This window comes from Saccopteryx bilineata, chromosome 4 (assembly GCF_036850765.1).
Source record: "Saccopteryx bilineata isolate mSacBil1 chromosome 4, mSacBil1_pri_phased_curated, whole genome shotgun sequence".
NCBI classification, from domain to species: domain Eukaryota; kingdom Metazoa; phylum Chordata; class Mammalia; order Chiroptera; family Emballonuridae; genus Saccopteryx; species Saccopteryx bilineata.
In genome coordinates, this window is record NC_089493.1 from 292,758,626 (window position 1) to 292,776,350 (window position 17,725).

The following is a 17,725-nucleotide window of genomic DNA, read 5'->3' on the forward strand; positions in this document are numbered from 1 at the left end:
CCCCTTGCCCCTTGCGCTGATCAGGCCGGGACGTGTGTGTCATGTGCTTGTCTCCCTTCCCAGACTGGCCTTCGTGAGGGCAGGGGCCACCTCGACCTGCCCTCTCCTGCCCACCTGTCCCCACACCTGGGACTGTTCGTGGCCCGTAGGAGCCGCTCAGCAAATACATACCGCATGAATGAACGGAAAGCGGACATTTGACTTTCTCTTTCACGTCCCGTCTGCCCTCGTCCTCCGCTGCAGGTGACGTCCGAAGCTCTGTCCGGTACGATCTGGCGTTGGACCCAGGCCGTCTGATTTCTCGCGCCGTTTTTGAAGAGACCAAGAACTGGACTCTGGCTCGGAGACAAACCCTGGGGCTGGGAGATCACTGTGAAACCGTGAAGCTGCTCTTACCCGTGAGGACTCTGGGTCCTGGGACAGGGGGAGGTGGACGGCGAGGGAGCCCAGGACGAGCCCCTGGTGTCCCCGAATCCTGCTGAGGGAGACGCGGAGCTGGGGAGAGAGGGAAGTGGGGGCCAGAGAACCCGGCTCCATGCTCGGCTGGGACACAGTGTGCGGCCACGGGAAGGCAGCCGGCAGAGAGAGGCCCCAGGGGAAGAAGAAAGGGCTCTTAAAAGCCCCTTGTCCCTCAGGACTGCGTTGAAGACGTAGTGAACCCCATCGTCCTGCGCCTCAACTTCTCCCTGGTGGGGGAGCCCGTCCCCTCCTTCCAGAACCTCCACCCTGTGCTGGCTCTGGGCTCGCAGGACCTCTTCACTGCGGCCGTGAGTCTTCCAGGGGGGTCCCAGGGAGGTGCTGACCTTCACCGGGGCTCGGGGTGCATGAGGGGCTACAGTGGCTCCCAGCTGTCCAGCAGCCCCATCAAGCCCAGCACAGCCGCCCCGTTCCCGAGACCCCGCCCGCCGGGACCCTGCTCGCCTCTCAGCCACCCCCCCCTTCCTCCGAACGTGCACCCTGGTTCTCATTCCTCATGTCCCTCCTGACGTTTCTCGTTCCTGCGCACCTTGTAGCTCTTACCTAGTCCCCAAAGCCCCAGTCCTGTCCCCCTTTCCCTTGAAGTCCACGCTCAGCACCTGTCTCTTCTCCTCTGGCCGCCTGCTACATCATGGCGGTGCCCGTGGGTCTGTAATGCTCAGTGTGGACCAGGGCCCCCCCCCCCCCGGGGCGGGGGCGGGGCTTGGTGTGGGCGTGGGTCTGTAATGCTCAGTGTGGACCAGGGCCCCCCCCCCCCCGGGGCGGGGGCGGGGCTTGGTGTGGGCGTGGGTCTGTAATGCTCAGTGTGTACGAGGCCCCCCCCCGCCCCGGGGCGGGGGCGGGGCTTGGTGTGGGCATGGGTCTGTAATGCTCAGTGTGGACCGGCCCCCCCCCCCCCGGGGCGGGGGCGGGGCTTGGTGTGGGCGTGGGTCTGTAATGCTCAGTGTGGACCAGGGCCCCTGGGGCGGGGGCGGGGCTTGGAGCGGGTTAAGGCGTGGGTGAGAAGAGTCCTGTCCTGCTGCAGCTCCCCTTTCAGAAGAACTGCGGGCCTGATCGCCCCTGCGAAGGGGACTTGAGTGTCAACCTCAGCTTCTCAGGGTGAGCTCTACCCCCTTCCCTGCCCAGACGCAGGATGAGAAGTGAGGGTGGGTTCCCCTTCGTCCCTCTCACAAAGGGGTGATTGGAATGCAGTCAGCCCGCAGCTCATGACTGCCACGGTTCTGCCCCAGCCCCGGCCCCGATCCAGTTCCGGCCCCTGATCCAGTTCCGGTCTCTGTCCAGTGGACTCTGTCCAAGAGCTGTCCTTCCCGCTCCAGCGTACAGACCCTGGTGGTGGGCAGTTCTCTGGAGCTCAACGTGACGGTGACTGTGTGGAACGAGGGCGAGGATTCCTACGGAACTGTGGTCAACTTCTACTACCCGGAAGGGCTGTCCTACCGACGAGTGTCAGGAAGTCGGGTAATTAGCTCCCTTGGGCTCTGGTTGGCTGCGACCTCTCCCCTGCCCTGGGGTGTAGTAAGTTCTTTTTATTTTCCCGATGAGCAAATATAAAGCACACTCACAGAAAAGTGCATAAAGCATATGTATAGTTTAATGAATACTATCAAGTGAATGGCTATGCAGTCAGCATCCAGGTCAAGAAATAAAACACTGCTCGTACCCCCCCAAGAAGCCTCATCATAGCTTCCCTCTCTCCCCAAAGGAAATCACTAATCTGGCCAATCGACTGTCTGTGTTTCTTTATCGTTTTTATTGCCACCCCACCGTACATCCCTAATACTGTTCAGTTTTGCCAGTATTTGAACTTTCCATAAACAGACACGTTGCCTTTTCTTTGCTCTTTCTTTTTTTCATCAATATTATGTTTGTGAGACTCGTTCGTGTTGTTTCTTGTGGCTGTGAGTAAGTCCATGGCTCTGTAGCGGCTCTGTCGTTTGACCATACCACAATTTATTCACCCACCCTACAACCGACGGTCATTTGAGTCGTTTCCCGATTCTGGCCATGACTCTTCTTGAGCACATCTTCTGGCGTACCTGTGCGCGAGTATGTGGGAGGGACACGCCACGTGTGGGGATGTTCGATCCCTGGGCATGCGTCTCTTGAATTTTCATAAGTAAAGCCAATTCATTTGCAACTATTTACACATCTGTCGGCAGTGTATGAGAGTTCTTACGGCTCTCATTCACGTCGACTCTTGGCCTTGTCCACCTTGTTAATTTTCATCCATCTTTTTAACTTTCTGTCATATGATTTCCTTGCAGTTTTGATTTGCATTTCTCTAACAACATTGAGCAGCTTTTCATATATTTCTTGGTCCTTTGGATTTCTACCTTTAGGAAGTTCCTGTCCACGTCTTTTTCTCATTCTTCTATTGAGTTGCCTGTCTTGTTCTTACTCGGTTTTAAGAATTCTGTACATATTCTGGTGACTAGTCCTTTTCCAGTTACAGGTGTTCAAGTATCTTTTCCAACAAGTGTCTTTGTAGTATGTCTTTTCAGTCCCTTTAGACTGTCTTTTAGTCCACAGGACGTCTTAATTTGATTGTGGTTGATTTTTATCAATCTTCCTTTTGGTGTCTTTTAAAATCTTTTTTTAAATTTCTGGCCCTGTCTGGGTAACTCAGTTGGTTAGAGCATCGTCCCCATACATCAAGGTGGCAGGTTCAATCTCTGGTCAGGGCACATACAAGAATCAACCAGTGAGTGTATAAATAAGTGGAACAACAAATCAATGTTTCTCTCTCTCTCTCTCTCTCTCTCTCTCTCTCTCACTTCCTCTCTCTTTAAAATCAATAAATAAAAATTTTTTTTAAATTTTTATTTTTCAATCGTAGTTGACATACAATATTATATTAGTTTCAGGTTTATAAAATATTGATTAGACATTTATATAATTTATGAAGTAGTCACCTCAATGAATCTACTACCCATCTGACACCATACACAGTGATTACAATATTATTGACTATATTCCTCATGCTATATTTTACATCTCCATGACTGTCTTTATAACTGAAAATTTACATATCTTCCTTTTTTATTAAGTGAGAGGAGGGGAGATAGTGTGATAGACTCCCTGTACCCTCACATGTACCCTAATCAGGATCCACCTGGTAACCCTGTCTGGGGTCAATGCTTGAGTACTGAGCTATTTTTAGCACCTGAATCTAATGCATTAGGACCAACTGAGCTATCCTCAGCCCAGGGCCAAGGCTTGAACCAATAGAACCACTGGCTGTGGGAGGGGAAGAAGGAAAGAAGGAGGAGAAGAAGGAGTGGAGAAGCAGATGATTGTTTCTCCTGTGTGCTCTGACCAAGAATCAAACACAGATGTTCCTATGCTGAGCCAACGCTCTAACCACTGAGCAACCAGCCAGAGCTGTACCATTTCTTTATCCATTCATCCATCAATTGATACTTAGGTTGCTTCCATATATTGGCCATTGTAAACACTGTTGCAGTGAACATAGGGATACATATGTCTTTTCAAATCAGTGTTGGGTTTCTTTGAATAAATGCCCATAAGTGGAATTGCTGGTCCTTCTTTGTCTCTTGTTAAAGCCTTTGTTTTAAAGTCTGGTATATATTGCTACTCCAGCATTTTTTTTTTTTTACATTCCATTTGTATAAAATATCTTTTTCCATCACTTTTCTTTTAATGTCTGCATGTCTGTTGTCCTGAGGCGGGTTTCTGATAGACAGTGTATATATGGGTCTTGTTTTCTTATCCATCCAGTTACCCCATGTCTTTTGATTAGAGTTTTTAATCTATTTACATTTAAAGTAATTATTGATAAGTATGTAGTTATTGCCACCTTATTATTCATAATTTTTGTTTCTCTTTCTTCTTCTTGTTGTTGTCTTCCTCTACTCCTCTTCCTCATTCTTTTAGAAGACTCTTTAACATTTCTTGTAATACTGGTTTGGTGATGATAAACTCCTTTAGATTTTTTTTTTGTTTGTTTGGAAAGTTTTTTATCTGTCTTTTGGTTCTAAATGATTGCCTTGCTGAGTAGAGTAATTTTGATTGTAGGTCCTTTTTATTTTATTTTATTTTTTTATTATGTTGAATATTTCATGCCAATCCTTTGTGGCCTGAAAAGTTTCTGCTGAGAAATCAACTGATAGTCTTATGGGAGCTCCTGTGTAGCTAACTAACTGCTTTTCTCTTGCTGCTTTTAAGATTCTCTTTTGGTCTTTAACCTTTGGCATTTTAATCATGATGTATCTTACTGTGGGCCTCTTTGGGTTCATCTAGTTTGGGACTCTCTGTGCTTCCTGAACTTGTATATCCTTTTTTTTATTATTATTCTTTGCCATGTTAAGGAAGTTTTTCATCATTATTTCCTCAAATAGGTTTTCAATTTCTTGGTCTCCCTCTTCTCCTTCTGACACCCTTATGATGTGAATGTTAGTACGCTTGATGTTGTCCCAGAGGCCCCTTAAACTATCCTCACTTTTTTGAATTCCTTTTTCTTTTGCTGTGTGAATGTTTTCTGCTATTTTATCTTCCAAATTGCTGATTTGATCCTCTGTTCCATCTAATCTACTATTGATTCTTTCTGAGGTAGTCTTTATCTCAATTATGATATTCTTCATTTCTCGCTGCTTCTTTTTTATGTTTTCTGTCTCTGTTTTTATGTTTTCTATCTCTTTGTTAAAGTTTTCACTAAGGCCCTGGCTGTTGGCTCAGTGGATAGAGTGTCAGCCTGGTATATGGATGTCCTGGGTTCGATTCCTGGTTAAGACACACAGGAGAAGCAACCATCTGCCTCTCCATACCCTTCTCTCCCTCTTCCCCTCTTGCAGCCAGTGGCTCAGTTGGATCAAGTGTGGCCCTGGGTGCTGAGGATAGCTCAGTTTCCAAGCACATCAGCCTCTGGCACTTAAAATAGCTCAGTACTCAAGCATTGGCCCAGACTAGGTTGCCAGGTGGATCTTGATTGGGGCACATGCAGGAGTTTGCTTACGATTTCCCCTCCTCTCACCTAAAAAACAAAAACAAAAACAACTCACTAAGTTTATCTACTCTTCCCTAATTTCATTAACCATCCTTTTAATTAGTGTTTGAACTCTGCATCTGATGGATTGCTTGTCTCCATTTTCTTTAGTTCTTTTTCTGGAGTTTTGTTCTATTCTTTCATTTGGGACATGTTCCTTTGTCTCCCGATTTTAGCTGTCTCCCTGTGTTTGTTTCTATATATTAGGTAGACCTACTGTGTCTCCCAGTCTTGGTAGAGCGGGCTTATGTAGTAAGTATTTTGTGGGACCAAGTGATGCAGTCTCCCGGGACACCTGATCTGGGTGTTCCAGGGTTTCTCTTGTGTGGGTTGTGTGTGCCCTCCTGTAATAGTTGAGCATTGATTACTGCTGACATGTCAATGGGGGGAGGGTTGACTCTCAGGTTGGCTGGCTGTGAGGACTGGCCCTGACTATAGCAGAGGCCCGGTTGTGTTGGGGCTGACCCCACAGAGGAGGACACACTTTAGTGGGACTCTGGTGCCTGCCCAGTCTGCCCCTTGGGTGTGCTGTCTGTGGAGGTGGCTAGGTGGTATCTGGTGTGGTCTGAAGCTAGCCACTGGGCACATTGCCTCTGGGGCCCCTTGGGAGTGTCTCAGGTGCAAGCCCAGGTCAGCTGCTGCTTGTGCCCTGCCCAGGACCACTAGGTATAATTTACAAAGTGATCTGCAGATGGTTGCCGATGGTGCTGGGCTTGGAGGTGCCTTGTAGAGGCTAAGCTGTGAATGGAGGCTGGCCACAACCAGTGCCAGCATTGGGGCTGCTTAGCAAGGGGTACAGGGCATGCCCAGGACAGATGCTGGTTGGTTGAGAGATTTTAGGAAGGTCCAAAATCTGTGCCAAGAGAGGCTGTTTGTGTGGAAAAACCACTGAAAATGGCTTGAGCGGGCCCCCAAATTGGGTGGGGTGGAGGTTTCAGGCAATCACCAGGGCAGGGTGAACGGTGTTAGTCAGGCTGATGGAGATTCAGGCTTGGCACCCGCCTGCTCGTGCTGGCTGGGGGAGGGGGAGGGCTCCCCTAAGGAATAACGGCTTCTGTCTGGAAGAAAGCTGCCCCTCTAGTCCTTGTGCTAAACCCAGACAGTTCAGTTCTTCTTCGAGTGTCCCTGGTGCTGCTTAGTGGCTGCCCTGGTACTGGAAGGTCAGAACAAGTGAGTCTATTAGCAAAAAAGTCTGCATGCAGGTGCTTTAAGAGGAATACCCGGGACTCCAGCAGTTCCCCATCTCACTCAGCCACAATCCTGGCTGTGTTTCATCGCCTGAAGTTATGGGGACCTCTTCTCTTCCTGGCTCTGGAAGTCTAAGGTGGGGGGCCTGGTATGGGGCTGGGACACCTTGCTCCTCAGAGGGAAGCTCCACAGTCAAGCTAGCCTTCCTGATTTATTTATTTATTATTGTTATTATTATTATTATTTTGTATTTTTCTGAAGTTGGAAACGGGGAGGCAGTCAGACAGACTCCCGCATGCACCCGACCGGGATCCACCCGGCACGCCCACCAGGGGGCGATGCTCCACCCATCTGGGGCATCGCTCTGTTGCAACCAGAGCCATTCCAGCACCTGAGGCAGAGGCCACAGAGCCATCCTCAGCGCCCAGGCCAACCTTGCTCCAATGGAGCCCCTGCTGCGGGAGGGAAAGAGAGAGACAGAGAGGAAGGAGAGGGGGATGGGTGGAGAAGCAGATGGGCACCTCTCCTGTGTGCCCTGGCCGGAATCGAACCTGGGACTCCCGCACGCCAGGCCGACACTCCACCACCGAGCCAACCGGCCAGGGCCTATTTATTTATTTAGAGAAGGCAAAGGGAAGAAGAATAGAGATGAGAAGTATCAACTCGTAGTCACTTCACTTTAGTTGTTCAATGATTGCTTCTCATATGTGCCTTGACTGGGGGGCTCAAGCTGAGCTAGTGCCCCCCTTGCTCAAGTCAGTGACCTTGGGCTCCAAGCCAGCAACTTTTGGGCTCAAGGTAGTGACCATAGGGTCATGTGGATGATCTCACACTCAAGCCAGCAACCCCACACTCAGGCTGGCAAACCCATGCTGAGGCCATGAGCCTACACTCAAGCTGGTGACCTGGGGGTTTCAAACCAGGGATGACAGTGTTCTGGGTTGATGCTCTGTCTGCTGTGCCACCACCAATCAGGCATCCCTCCTGATTTTTAACCACCACACGTGGGTGTGGGAGCAGCCCGTTTCATGTCTCAGCTCCCCCTGCCCGTCTCCACACGGCTTCTTCTGCATATCCTTAGTTATAGGACTTCTATTCAGCTAGTCTTTTTTAAAATTGATTTTTAGAGAGAGAGAAACATTGATTTGTTGTTCCACTTATTTATGGACTCATTGGTTCACTCTTGTATGTACCCCGACCAGGGATCGAACCTGCCACCTTGGCATACTGAGACTGTGCTGTAACCCACTGAGCTACCTGGCCTGGCTATCCAGCTAATTTTAGCTGGTTCTCAGCGATGGTTTCTCTGTCGTTTCGTTGCAATTTACATATAGTTGCGGAAGGAGGTGACACGGCGTTTGCCTACTCCGCCATCTTGACTATCTTTAGTGTTTTTATGTGTGGATCTTAGTATTTAAGGAGTATTTCTCTCTTCCAAGGTAATAAAAAAAAATTATTCCCCTATATTATTTTCTAAAAGCTTTATAATTTGGCCTTTTGACATTTAAGTCTTTAATTTAGTTGGACTTTATTTTAATGAACGGAGTGAAGTAGGGATCCGATACTGTTGTTGTCTGTGTTTTGTACGGTCAGTTTTCCCAGGACCACTTATTGAAAAGCCCATCCTCTCCCCCACTGCTCCATTGTGCCAGCACTGTTATGTATCGGGCCCATACAGCACTGTTATGTATCGGGCCCATACAGCACTGTTATGTATCGGGCCCATACAGCACTGTTATGTATCGGGCCCATACAGCACTGTTATGTATCGAGCCCATACAGCACTGTTATGTATCGAGCCCATACAGCACTGTTATGTATCGGGCCCATACACACACGCGGGTAACAGCTTTGAACTCATTCTCCTCCTCTGGAAGCAGCCCCATTGGCGCCCACTGCACCTGGCATGTGAGGCAGTGCCCCCCAGGACTGAGGACCTGAGGAGCAGCAGCTGCAGCATCAACCACCCCATCTTCCGGGAGGGCAGTGAGGTCTGTTCTTACCTCCAAATCTTCGTCTCTCTTCTCCCTTGTCCTGACCCACTCCCTTGCCGCTCTGCCCTGACCTTCCCCGTTCCCACCCCTTCTTTCTCCTTCCCTCAGAGTACCTTCATAGTCACATTCGATGTCTCCTACAAGGCCAACCTGGGAGACAAGTTGCTTCTGCGGGCCGATGTCAGCAGGTGAGTCCAGGCCAGGTGTGGTGCCTCCTTCACCCTCGCATCTCCTGTACCACCCAGGGACTCCTCCCCGGGTTCCTTCCCAACTGGGCTCCCCCCTCTCTCCAGTGAGAACAATAAGCCTACGTCGAACAGGACTGCCTTCCAGTTGGAGCTCCCAGTGAAATACGCCGTCTACACAGTGATCAGCAGGTGATTAACCCCTGGCCCTTCCCTTGGACCTCTGACCAGTGCCTCCCCCTGAAACCCAGCCTGCTCTTTTGAGGATGGGTATCTAAACTGGCCCCTCTGCTTCCTCACACGTACATACTGTGACCAGCCATCTGTTTCTGCCGTAACACCATACACAGACAGCTCTTGTTTGGTTGCACTTTGCATGTCCCAGATACTGTGTTTTTTACAACTGGAAGGTTTGTGACAACCTCACGTCAAGCAAGTCGGTCTGTGCCATTTTTTTCAATAGGTTCAGATGATAGTTAGCATTTTTTAGCAATAAAGTTATATATGTATATTATTTCATTGAAAAAATTTTTTAAGTGAGAGGAAGGGAGATAGTGAGACCGACTCCCACATGCATCCTGACTGAGATCCACCCAGCAACCCTGTCTTGGGCCGATGCTTGAATCAACCAAGCTATTTTTGGCACCTGAGGCTAACGGGCTTGGACCAACCGAACTATCCTCAGTGCCCGGGGCCAACACTCAAACCAACTGAACCACTGGCTATGGGAGGGAAAGAGGGAAAGAAGGGGAAGACGCAGGAGAAGAGCAGCAGATGGCCACTTCTCTTGGGTGCCCTGACTGGGAATCAAACCCAGAATGTCCATATGCTGGGCCAACACTCAATCCCCTGAGCCAACTGGCCAGGGCCATTTTTAAAATTAAAAAAATTTTTTTTCATTAATTTGAGAGAGGAAGGGAAATAGAGGAAGGGAGGGAGGGAGGGAGAGAGAGAGAGAGAGAGAGAGAAGCATCAACTCACTGTTCCTCTTAGTTCCATTTAGTTGTGCACTCATTGATTGCTTCTTGTGTGTGTCCTGACTGGGGATCGAACCTGCGACCCTGGTACATTGGGATGATGCTCCATCCACTGAGTCAGGACCAATAATGCTATTTTTAAATTAAGGTATGATTAGCTTTTAGACGTAATGCTATTGCACACTTAATAGACCACAGTATAAAGTAAATAGGACTTTGACATGCACTGGGACACCGGAATATTCCTTTGACTCGCTGTATTGCAATACTTGCTTTATAGAGGTGGTAAGGATATGGACCCACATGTGTCTGAGGTGTGCCTGTGCCATGATCCTTGCTTTTTCACTGACGAATTGGCCTGCTGGCGGGACACACACAGACCTTGCTGCTACTGTGTCCTCCCTCCTCTCTCTCTGAGACGCAGCCCTCCTTTGGCACGAAGCCAATCCTACCCTCTGTGCTAAACACACACGTGCAGAAGCTCAGCTGCTAGATTGAGGCGGAGGCTTTTCTAAGCACTCTCAAGTGGGAACTTGTGCCCAACAGGATATGGTCTTGCACCACAGAAAGGAAAGAAAAGGTCAAGTTTCACAAAACTGAGAGGAGAGCAGAGATGTGATCAAGTGTTGGGAAGGTCGTCAAGGGCCTAAGGCCAAGGCGGGCTGCAAGGCAGGCAGGCGGGGATGCTGCTCTGGGCTCTGAGGGCGGCAGGGGAGTCAGGGCAGGCGGTCGGGGAGTCGGGGGGGCCGGGCTGGAAGCCGGGCAAGGAACTCGGGCAAGGAACTCCACTGACCTGGCTGAGCCGGAGGCTTAGAGAATGGGTCAGAAACTTACAATGTTGCCACGGGACAGTTTGCTCCTGATGTATACATTTCTAGGGGAGGTGTCGATGCCCTTCCGAACTGCACATGTCCTCTTCCCCTTCTATCCACGGGGAAATGCTACAGCTTGTAATAAGAGCTCACAGTTACATACTTACGATGCACCAGGCATTAAGCACTTGACACGTATTTAAGTTCATTTAATCCTTCTAACACCTCTGTGATAGAGTACTGTTACCACCACCACCACCACCACCACCCCCTTTTTTTTTTTTTTTACCAACAAAGAAACCAAGAGGTTAAATAACTTGCCCTGTCATTCAGCTGTAAGTGGCAGAACCAGGAATCAAACCTACAAGGTCCGGAGCTTGTGCCAATGGGCATACTACATACCTCACTAAGGACTGGGAAGGCTGAGTGATTTACTCATATATGAAAAGAGACTTAGCACTCGAAGATCTGAAGGTGAGAAAACCGCAGCACAGAAAGAAAAGGTCTGGGGCAGGGAGCAGAGAGGAAGACAAACAGCACTGAAGGGAAAAATAAATTCTATCACGTACGGCACTGCTACACAGCTCGTCACAGCTCTGGTCGAGGTTGGCATTATCATCAGTGTGCTTATTTTAAAGTGTAAAAACCTACGGGGCTCCAGAGAGGTTAGGTAGCTTGCCTTAAATTTCTCAAGTAGGAAGTGGTGGACCTAGGTGTGAACCCAGGTGGTTTGGCTCCTATGTTCTTAATCATCAAGCTGACAGCCCCATCTGTGGGGAAACTGTGGGGTCTGGAAAGAAATGTTGATGACTTGTTAACTGTTGACTCTCTAGAGCCAAGCATACAGCCTGGCAGAGGGTAAATATTTAGTACATACAGCCTGGCAGAGGGTAAATATTTAGTAAAGGAGGCCATGGATAGATGAACAGATGGATGGATGGATGGATGGATGGATGGATGGATGGATGGATGGATGGAAGGAAGGATGGATGGATGAAAGGATCAATGGATGGATGGATGAATGGATGGATGGATGAAAGGATCAATGGATGGATGGATGGAAGGATGGATGGATGGAAGGATGGATGGATGGATGGATGGATGGATGGATGGATGGAAGGAAGGAAGGAAGGAAGGATGGATGAATGGATTGATGGAAAGCCACCCGCAGCCAGAACCAGTCATGTCCACTCCACGGGCTTGTGTTCACGTGCCACCTTCCATCACATTTATTTAACGGCCCCAGGATAGTTTTCTTCATTCCCATCGTGGAGGGGCTCACGCTCCATTGTTGTGCGTGTTCTGGCCACCTTTCCTTCAAGTCTCCGTAGGCTTATGTGTTCTTACAGCCACCTGTGCAGGCCTAACCTGCAGCCAACCACGTATCCACTAGAGCAGTGATTTTCAATTGTTTTCATCTCATGGCACACATAACCTACTTACTAAAATCCTGTAGCATGACAAAAAATATATTTTTTGCTGATAGGACAAAAAAAAAGGTACACTTTTGATTCATTCACACCAGATGGATATCATTGAGTTGGCTGTGGTCATTTTTTAATTTGACCATCTAAGGGAAAAGAGGTCAGTGCCCCTGACTAAATAGTCAGGTGTTGCATGTTTAAAAAATTCCTGTGGCATACCAGTTGAAACTCGCTGGACTAGAGTAAGCAAATCTACAGAGGGCGCATGAACACATTTCCCCTCTGGGAAATGTTTAACTGTTATGGGAGGTGATATTTAAGTTGGGCCTTTAAGTGATATTTTCCAAAACGAGTGTGTAAAGACACTTCAAGCAGAAGACAGAGCTTGAGCCAAGTCACAGGGCCATGACAGAGCCAGTGTACTGAGTGATGAGCAGCACGTAGTTCTGGGTGAACTGGGCAAAGGACAGCGGGGAGGGGCTGCAGCTGAGGCTGCAGAGGCTGTGGGGACCGCCGTCGTTTCCCTGGGTCGTCTGCTGGGCCTGGAAGAGCCCTTGGCGGCAGGCTGGGGCGCAGCTGAGGACGGGCCCAGGGCTGTTTTCCACCAACAAGCCCTCTCTCTCCAGGAAGGAAGAATCCACCAAGTACCTCAACTTTTCAACGTCCGATGAGAAGAGCAGGAAAGCTGAGCATCAGTATCGCGTGAGAGCCCAGGGAATATTCACGTCGGCCCGCCCGTGGGGCTACTAACACTGAGAGATGGTGGAGAAAGAGGGAGAGGAACGGGGGGCTAGAGCCAGGAGAGAAAGAAGTGAGACTTGGGGTGCTCTGGGGACCCCAGTAACGTTGTTTCCCTTTCCTGCAGGTGAATAACCTGAGTCAGCGAGACCTGGCCGTCAGCATTCACTTCTGGGTCCCCGTTGTGCTGAACGGGGTCGCCGTGTGGGATGTGGCTGTGGCGGCCCCCTCGCAGGTGTCTGCCTGGCTTCCCTCAGCCTCCAGGGTCTGGTCCCACAGTGTTTCACACCCTCTTACCAGTGACACTCTTATCACTCCGTGACTATTTCTCTCTCTCACTAGAGTGTCTCCTGTGTGTCAGAGAGGGAAGCTCCCCAGCATCCTGACTTCCAGACTCCGATCGCACGGACCCCTGTGCTGGTGAGAAAGGGCCGGGCCGCCGCGAGGGCCCGCTGCTCACTGGGGGACACGGGGAAACGCAGTGCTAGAGTGCCGAGGTCCACGGATGTCCTGCAATTGTTAACCCACTCCTCAGCCCAAAGCCGACACTGTATTTTCTCTCGTCTTTCCGAAGTGAAGACCCTCCTTCACCTCATTGCTCTCCTGCCCCCAGGACTGCTCCGTGGCCGACTGCCAGAGGTTCCGCTGTGATGTCCCCTCCTTCGGCATCCGGGAGGAACTCGACTTCATCCTGAGGGGCAACCTCAGCTTCGGCTGGGTCAGCCAGGTGTGTGGGCCCGACAGCGGGCCCCTCCCCCACACTCAGGCGGTGCCCCCGCGGCCTGTGCCCGCCCTGCACCGAGCTAGGCCACTTCTCTGACCCTAAGCTTGCCCCACAGCTAGTTTCCCAGCTGCCTCGCCCTCTCTTGCAGACATTGCAGAAGAAGGTATCGGTCGTGAGTGTGGCTGAAATCACGTTCGACAGAGCTGTGTATTCCCAGCTCCCGGGACAGGAGGCATTTTTGAGAGCCCAGGTAGTGACTGTGTGGTAGGCGGTAGCCAGGCTGGTAAGAGGGTTTCTGATGCTCAGTCTGAGATGCTGGGTGGGGGGCTCGCAGGCCTGGAGGGGGAGGGGGCGAAGGTTCCTGGGTGGGACCGTTGTCCCTAAACTCATGAGTGCTTCTGCATCTCACTTCTTGGAGCCCTGCCTGGGGGAGCAAGGGAACAGTTAAAAGCTGGAGAAACTAGGTGGGGTCTGGGAAAAGAGGCCCAATACTTTCTGATCCCCAAACCAGACGGAGATGGTGCTAGAAGAGTATGAGGTTTATGATCCCGTCCCCCTCATCGCGGGCAGCTCTGCGGGCGGACTGCTGCTGCTGGTCCTCATCACAGCGACACTCTACAGGGTGAGTGTTTTCATCCCACACTGGACACCGCCAGCCTCCAGCCCACGCCCTCCCACCAACGGGAGGTGCAGCGGGAAGAACTCGGGCCAGGGATCAGGCACCCAGAGGGTGCGCGTTTTCGCCCTGTCTTGCTGTTGAACGTCGGGTGAGCTGCTGCTCATCCTCTCTGGGGTTGTTCCCTGGTTTTGAACTCATAACGCCTGCATCACAGGGTAGTTGAGACAAGACAGAAATGCGGCCAGGGTATGTCCGCGCGCCTGTCTGACCCCGGAACCTGCCCTCGATCAGGTGGATAACCGCTGTCCACGGGGCACAGCAGACACCCAGAGCGCGGTCACTGTTGCCCACACAGTGTTCTGGCCCACAGACACGAGTCAGCTCAGTTCCCTTGTGCTCTCTCAGCTTCTTCCTCACCCTCAGCTTTCCCGCCTGCCCCCTCACCCAGCTTCTTCCTCACCCTCAGCTTTCCCGCCCGCCCCCTTACCCAGATTTTCTGATTTACTTCCCGTCATAGCTTGGCTTCTTCAAACGCCAGTACAGAGAAATGCTGGGCGACAAGCCAGAAGACACTGCCACACTCAGCGGGGAGGTCCCCGATTTGCCGACGTCCTAACAATCCACTTCCTCGTGTATCCCCGCCCCCACGGGCTGGTCTAGCCTTAGCCTTGTCTACCTGCTTCTGTGGGAACGAGCTCTGCGTAGATCTGGACTGGCCTGAGGAACTCCCTCGCTGATACGCCACCTTCCCACGGCCTGGAAAGATGTTTAGGTTTTTACATATCAGCCAAACTTCTTCAGCGGCAACTCACTTTTAACCAAAGCAGGCATGAGGCCAGCATGGATATTTCTGTGTATGAGGATAATTGTCGCATTAAACGAGGCTTTTCCTAATCGATTGTCCTCGTGTGCGTGTGGCCGAGCTCTCTGCAGGGCGGAGTGCTGTTCTAGGAAGGGCTGGGGACCTGTTTGTGGCTGGAGAGAATGTTCTCTCTCTCTGCGGCCTGGAATCGGCTTCTCTTCGTGGTGCTGTGAGGAGAGCCAGGGGAAGAGCCAAAAGGTTTTTTTACGTGTGTGTCGGTAATTCACCGCAGGCTTCAGACCCCTAGGCAATGGACACTGAGCGGACCTGGGTGAATGAAATGTCCAGAGCTGGTGTGAACCAATGCCCCCCTCGCATGGGATCCCAGGACGGCCAGGCTTCCCGAGAGGAGCGTCTGATTTCCCAATAAAGGGGCTCAAGGAGAGCGACTGAAAGATCCCACACTCGGAATTAGGTCACGCAGGCTCACACGCGGAGCTGTAGATCCTATGTTTGAAATGAGGGTTCTTTCCAGTTAGTCGGAATTCCCAGATTCATTGTGAAAGCCGTTTAGAGCCTAGAGACCTAATTATTAGCAAGACTGAAAGATGTGACCCCAGGCCCTGCCAGATAAGGACTCGGGGAGGCCTATTAGTGCGCATGCGCGCCGGGGCGGGGCTCCGCGGAGCCAGCTCGTCCCGCCCCTCCTCGCCCCGCCCCTCCCGCGGTCCTCACCGAGCCTGGGACACACAGCTTCCACGTGTTTATTGAGCCTCGGCCTCCACCCGGGCCTCAGTGCTATTCGTAGCCGGTGGGCAGAGGGTTGACGTGGGGATTGTGGAAAAGAGTGTGGTTGCCGTCCCCCCAAGAGTAGGGCTGTGGAGAGAGGACCGGGAGCGCGTTGTCAGTCCGGGCCCCCGAGCCCCGCGCCCAGACCGCAGCCAGTGCCCGCGCCCCCGCGCCCAAACCCCGCTCTCGAGCCCCGCCCGCGCCCAGACCGCACCCCGCGCCTCGCACCCGCATCTGAGCGCCGCCCCCCGCGCCCTCACCCCACCCCCGCGCTGGCACCCCGCCCGCACCCCGTACCTTGGTGCGGATGCGGAGGTGGTGGTAGGGAATGAACTCGGGGCGCTCATGGTGGCCCGCGTGCAGCCAGCAGTTGAGCGAGCAGAGGGCCACGCCCGGGAGCGCCAGCACGAAGGTCAGGAGGCGCCAGGTGCCGGCTGCAGCGGGTACAGGCAGGGCGACAGAGAGGCCGTTAGGGCCGCAGAGGGACCAGGGTTGGGGAATCAGCCGCTGGGGAGGGGTGTCCCCAGGTCCCGGGCAGGCCTTGGAGGCGGGAAGGGGACGGATGCGCAAGGTCAAGAAGCCACAGGGTCAGGCGCGACCCCACTCACCTCCTGCCCCGCCGTGGTCTCCCTTGGCCGCACTCGCCAAGCCCCGACTCAAGGACCTCAAGGGCAAAGCCATCGCGGGGAGAACAGCACTGTCCTTTCGCTCTCCTTCGCGGAGGCCTGGGTTACCTTCTCCTCTTTTGCAGCCAATCAACTGTTGGTGATTGGACGGCTATTTTTAGGGGTTTTCTATATTTAACATGAAGCCTGACTGGCCTGAGGTCCTTCTCTCGGACAGCTGCTGTACGTGCCTCTGATTTTGGTAAGGGGACATGTAAAGTACAATATGCCATTCTTTTTATAGTTGCAGGGAACTGCTTTGTTCAATACTCTATCCCCAGTGGTTGGCACATAGTAGGCCTTTAATAAATATTTGCAGAATGAATGAAGTGTCCTTTTGAATCTCAGTTTTTAAAATACATATATATAAAATGTATCATAATTTGTACTTTAAAGCATGTTTATGAAGTTTAAATAAAGTAGCATACGATCTACCAGCTTAGAGTCTGGCACACAACAGTAGCTCTGTATATGTATCTGTCAGAGTTCTTTGCAAAGACTAGAACTCTAGTTTTGTTTTGTTTTTGTGGCAGAGACAGAGAGAGTCAAAGAGAGAGGGAGAGACAGAAAGGGAGAGAGATGAGAAACATCAATTATTCGTTGCGGTTCTTTAGTTGTTCATTGATTGTTTTCTCATATGTGCCTTGACTAGGGAGCTACAGCAGACCGAGTGACCCCTTGCTCGAGCCAATGACCTTGGGCTCAAGCTGGTGAGCCTTGCTCAAACCAGATGAGCCCACTCTCAAGCTGGCGACCTCGAGGTCTCAAACCTGGGTCCTCCGCGTCCCAGTCCGACTCTTTATCCACTTTGCCACTGCCTGGTCAGGCTAGAACTCGAGTTTTTAAAAGATAAACAGGTGAGAATCTCAGATAGCTCATAGTAGGTCTGGTATGGCCAGAGGGGCCAATATTGTGCACAGCCAGACCCAAACCATTCTGTAGGCCAGCTGCTGTGAGACACCATCACAGTTCACACCACTGGACACGGGATGCCTAAAAGTTCATCGAGGCAGGCCCTGGGGAGCTGGATTCTTCCACTGTCACCCCCTCCTGAAAATGGGTTCATGAAGCTTGCCTCCGGGATTTGCTGTCTTCTAAATCAGAGAATCACCTGGGCTCCAATTGGCAACACCTGGGCCACTGCATGTGCTCTCCTTTCAAGAAAGTCTGGGTGGTTGAGTTTTGGTTTCCGCCTTAGGGAGGCAGGAACCGTATCTTGAAGAAAATCTCCAAATATAGGAAGAGTATTCAAAAGATACTGGGCAGCCACAAATTTGACAAGGGTCTGCTACTAAGTATGTTGTTTCGATCTGAAAAAATCTGATTACT

At 51.3% G+C, this 17,725-nt stretch overlaps 2 protein-coding genes across 9 annotated transcripts in view; one reads left to right on the forward strand and one right to left on the reverse strand.

Annotated features, from left to right (window-relative positions):
• The window catches only part of ITGAD (integrin subunit alpha D), a 28,078-nt gene extending 12,275 nt beyond the window's left edge, over positions 1-15,803 (forward strand). For 4 of the 8 annotated variants that reach the window (XM_066275734.1, XM_066275740.1, XM_066275741.1 and 1 more), the window contains 14 exons: positions 244-398; positions 636-767; positions 1,502-1,575; positions 1,707-1,935; positions 8,545-8,658; positions 8,770-8,849; positions 8,955-9,038; positions 12,686-12,761; positions 12,925-13,032; positions 13,140-13,217; positions 13,411-13,524; positions 13,670-13,771; positions 14,033-14,143; positions 14,658-15,803. In XM_066275734.1, the coding sequence (XP_066131831.1) occupies positions 244-398; positions 636-767; positions 1,502-1,575; positions 1,707-1,935; positions 8,545-8,658; positions 8,770-8,849; positions 8,955-9,038; positions 12,686-12,761; positions 12,925-13,032; positions 13,140-13,217; positions 13,411-13,524; positions 13,670-13,771; positions 14,033-14,143; positions 14,658-14,756 (1,556 nt within the window). In that variant the 3' untranslated portion in view covers positions 14,757-15,803. The remainder of the gene's footprint in view (positions 1-243; positions 399-635; positions 768-1,501; positions 1,576-1,706; positions 1,936-8,544; positions 8,659-8,769; positions 8,850-8,954; positions 9,039-12,685; positions 12,762-12,924; positions 13,033-13,139; positions 13,218-13,410; positions 13,525-13,669; positions 13,772-14,032; positions 14,144-14,657) is intronic. The other 4 variants (XM_066275735.1, XM_066275736.1, XM_066275737.1 and 1 more) reach the window with 4 other exon arrangements.
• Positions 15,691-16,498, reverse strand: COX6A2 (cytochrome c oxidase subunit 6A2). The gene is made up of 3 exons (XM_066275805.1): positions 16,340-16,498; positions 16,029-16,165; positions 15,691-15,818 (listed from the first exon to the last, which is right to left on the reverse strand). The coding sequence occupies exons 1-3, from the start codon at positions 16,410-16,412 to the stop codon at positions 15,741-15,743; spliced, it is 288 nt and encodes a 95-aa protein (XP_066131902.1). The 5' UTR covers positions 16,413-16,498; the 3' UTR covers positions 15,691-15,740.
• Between the last annotated feature and the right edge of the window lie 1,227 nt (positions 16,499-17,725).

Coding starts and splice junctions, on each gene's coding strand:
- COX6A2 (XM_066275805.1), bottom strand. CDS start 16,412: ATGGCTTTGCCCTTGAGGTCCTTGAGTCGGGGCTTGGCGAGTGCGGCC. Junction 16,166..16,339: donor AGACCACGGCGGGGCAGGAG/GTGAGTGGGGTC, acceptor TACCCGCTGCAG/CCGGCACCTGGCGCCTCCTG. Junction 15,819..16,028: donor ACCTCCGCATCCGCACCAAG/GTACGGGGTGCG, acceptor CTCTCTCCACAG/CCCTACTCTTGGGGGGACGG.